This window comes from Amborella trichopoda, chromosome 1 (genome assembly GCF_054954075.1).
Source record: "Amborella trichopoda isolate Santa Cruz 75 chromosome 1, AtrichopodaSantaCruz75HAP2 v2.0, whole genome shotgun sequence".
Lineage (NCBI taxonomy): Eukaryota > Viridiplantae > Streptophyta > Magnoliopsida > Amborellales > Amborellaceae > Amborella > Amborella trichopoda.
This window is the reverse complement of record NC_142336.1, coordinates 49184814-49188515: the sequence shown is the minus strand read 5'-3', so window position 1 is coordinate 49188515 and position 3702 is coordinate 49184814. Positions and strand designations below refer to the sequence as shown.

The 3702-nt window shown below is 35.7% G+C and overlaps 1 protein-coding gene across 2 annotated transcripts; it reads left to right on the top strand.

The window, feature by feature from the left end:
* LOC18442399 (cyclic phosphodiesterase) lies at positions 1 to 2772 on the top strand. Of its 2 annotated transcripts, none has more exons than XM_006852617.4 (3): positions 1 to 607; positions 1871 to 1925; positions 2341 to 2772. In XM_006852617.4, the coding sequence occupies exons 1-3, from the start codon at positions 323 to 325 to the stop codon at positions 2547 to 2549; spliced, it is 549 nt and encodes a 182-aa protein (XP_006852679.3). In that variant the 5' UTR covers positions 1 to 322; the 3' UTR covers positions 2550 to 2772. The 2 variants fall into 2 exon arrangements, with proteins under 2 accessions (XP_006852679.3, XP_088726324.1); XM_088870198.1 differs by having other exon boundaries at positions 34 to 607; positions 2383 to 2772.
* Positions 2773 to 3702: the final 930 nt, after the last annotated feature.

Below are 3702 nucleotides of genomic sequence, written 5' to 3'. Positions count from 1 at the left end.
CCAGCTCTAATACTATTTGAAAATGCGCACTACTTTGATTGTTTAGATGCCTCGGCTCCATTATTACCACTTGATGCCGAGAATATCCTTTTATAGCATATCCATTTAAAAAGCATCATGGAGGAAAATTTGATATTAATTTATTAGAGAAAATGCCTTGAACACCTCGTCTGTTTCCAAAATTTACGGTTTTTCAAGCAGAGTTTGCTTCACTGGGATCAAGGGTTTTGTGGCCTTCCATACAGGCTGTTTTCTTCGACAGAGGAAGAATTTAGGGTTTTCTCTCCCCAATTCTCTGAAACTCAAGCAAAATCATTCTTCAATGGAAGAAGAACACAGTTATGTGTACTCTGTGTGGGCTATTCCACCATTAGATGTGAAGCTTAGGCTCAAAGCGCTCATGGAGAAGCTCAGAGATGAATTTGGAGGACCAGAGTTTGAGCCTCATGTAACAGTTGTTGGGGCAACTAGGCTCACAGAAAAGGATGCCATGGCAAAGCTTGAAGCTTGCAAGGAATTGAAGCCATATAAATGCAGGGCAATTAAGGTGGACAAAGGGAGCTTCTTTTACCAGTGTGTGTACCTTCTTCTTGATCCTACTCCTGAGGTAAATGAATGATGCTGCTTTGTTTTGTTTTGTTTTGAGTTTCTTATGAATATGTAAATTGGATATGGAGATTGGGATTTGTTTATGGTAATTTGGTTATGCGTGTGGTTTCTGTAAGGTGTAATCCACAATATTTAGAGGTAGGTGCATCTTAAAAATCCACTCAAAAGGCTGCTTCCGGAATTGAAAAAGAATTTTTTTTTTTCTTCTAATTATTAAATTTAAAATTCTAGTTATGGTGCTGACCAACAAGAACTATATGCACTTGAAAATCTTGAAAATGGATGGTCTAGATAATGCGTTACAAAAAAAATTTAGGACTTGAAATTCAGTTTTTTTCATGTGCATGCATCTCATGAAATTCAGTTTTTTTCATGTCCATGCATCTCAAGATCGTGATAATGAATCCTAGGGATTTTGACATTATAATAACCTTTTTATTTAATTTTTGAGATGATATATATATATATATATATATATATATATATTAGTTATTACTGTGTTTGTTTTATTGGTTTTGCGTTCTCACCAATACAAACACAAACACATAATTTTACAGTCTTTGTTAAATCCCCTCTTTCTCTATCATTATTCGACCCACATTTCATCTTGCTTTTATGAGCTTTTTTTTGGGTGACCAGTTTTAATGTGCTTTGGTACATTAATTTGGTATGCTACAATAGAGCAGATTTCTTTTAAATGGATTATTTGTCCATTTAGTTGTTGAGGGCTTCGGTTAACATTTGAATATATTGTGTATATGGAAAAGGATAGTTGTTGAGGATGTTAAGATGGATGAGTAGCAAAATAAGAAAGGAAAGAACTCGAAATTAATCTATTTGGCAAAGTTTAACAGTGGCACCGCGTTAAGATGATAGAGAGTAGACTTAAGTGGCCAGCCATATGTGGCATCGACTTAGTACAACATCTGTTATGAAGTATGAGTTAGTTCAAGTGGAAGGACTGAAAAAGGCAAGAAATAAAGTCCAAAAAAACGTGATTGGAAGTAGTCTGAAAAGATATAGAGGTATGGTCTCATTGAGAGTATAGCTTTAAATAGAGCATAATAGTGAACTAAGATTTATGCAGCCGATCCCAATTAATTAGAAAAAAACTATATCGAAAACAAAAATTTGAAAATTAGTGGCTAAGTGTTCGTCCTCTTTCCAAAAGGGTATTCTTAAGCACTTCTCATATGGTTCTCTCGCTCTAGCTTATGAGGCAAATGGTTCATTAGTCATGATTTTGATTTTTCTTTTTCAGATGATGGAGGTGAATGCTCATTGCATCAAGCATTTCGGATGCTCGAATGCAACTCGTGAGTCTTCCGGGCCCTGATTTTTATTTCCTCTAGCTTCTATAGCCGGTAGTCAAATTTATCAGAAAATTGAATTCCATGAATGTTTCATTATTGTACCTTGGCTTTTGAAAATGTTTATATTAAGCTTTTCAATCAATTAAAGACGATTTGAAAGTTTTTTCCTTTTTTTTTTTTAATTTGCTGAAATATTCAAGGGCGATTAAGTTATTTGGAGTGAACTCGGTCGAGTTACTCGCCCTTGATGTATGTAAATATAGTACATGTGTATGTGTGTGTGCTTGTGCACCTCTCCTATCTACAAAAAAAAAAAGAACATGTTCAAACAGGATACGAACCGGATTTCCTTTTTGTATCCCTTTCTTTGATGTTTACCAGTATATGATCTCTTCGCTTCTCCTTGTGTATTTTTCAGCTTATATGCCCCATTTGAGCTTGTTATATGGCGACTTAACAGAGGAAGAGAAGAAGAAAGCTCAAGACAAAGCAAACAGCCTTGACCAAGGCCTCTGCAACCTGGACTTTGAGGTTTCCAGCCTTGCGTTGCACAAGACCGATACTGAAGACAAAACCCTAAAATCATGGGAAAAGGTGGCTGAGATCCCACTTCGAGAGAGGGAGTAGGTAACTTCATCTTTGCCCTTTATTCCAATGAATATAAATGGGCTTTTGACCCTACAGGACTTTCTTAGGCTGTCTTGTCCAACTTTGTGATATTCTTGAGAAACAAGCTTAAACTCAAGGGTTAAATATGCTAGAAAATAGCATGTTTATATATTATTATAGTATTCTCATTTTGGATTTTTTTTTTTTTTTTTTGAGGAATAATAGCATGTTCGCTTCTTAAGATGGAAGAGAGTTGTGGTTGTCATGTTGCTCTTGGATTCGTTTTTTCATTATTACCAAAAGTAAAAACATGAAGAGGAATCGACCTTGGGTCAAAACGGTAGCAGCAAAATTTTCATAACACATCTCAAGTTCCATTCCTATGTAACCTTATGAAAAAAAAAAAGAAAAAAAGGTGAAAACATGAAGGGGGGATGTGAGAGGAAGTCTCCAGTGCAATTGAAAAGCCAAACAATTCGCATATCCTTCCCTCTAGACGTTGAAAACCTGAATGCAAACGATTAAACTCCACTCATATTTGACTAATTTTTCATTACATTCATGCAAATTCCAATTTTACCATAACCAAATCAGAAAGGCAGTCTGCCCGGTTCGACCACCTGGTTCGACCATGTATCGGACCCAAATTACCCAAATTAGTTTGGTCCAGTAAAACATCCAATTCTTGAGGAAACTGAAATTATGATGTAACTAGTGTAATTCTTCCAAGATATTTTAGGGTATTACCAGTTGAACCGGATTGATGCTGGTCAAAGTGCTAAATTGAATCACTATACATATTACAAGCTCATATACAAGTAAAGAAATCATTAAAGAATAAAAAATATGCAATCAGGTATTAAACAAGTATACGCTATTCATTTTAAAAGGTAGTATTCATCTATCAAATACTGGGTATCAAACATATTTGTAGATATCGACCAATTTATGACAGGAGCAACCATGCACTCAAACTTTAGGTTCACTGGTCAACTTTTGCTGGGAAGAGTGACAGAGATGTAAGACCACTACCAAGCTACATGTAAACAGGAATGGCTGCCATATATTGCAAACTGTAATTTGAAAAGCTCTCTCTCTCTCTCTCACACACACACACACTCAAAACGCATGCCGACATAAAGCATGAAGACAAACAGATACGAAGATGGCG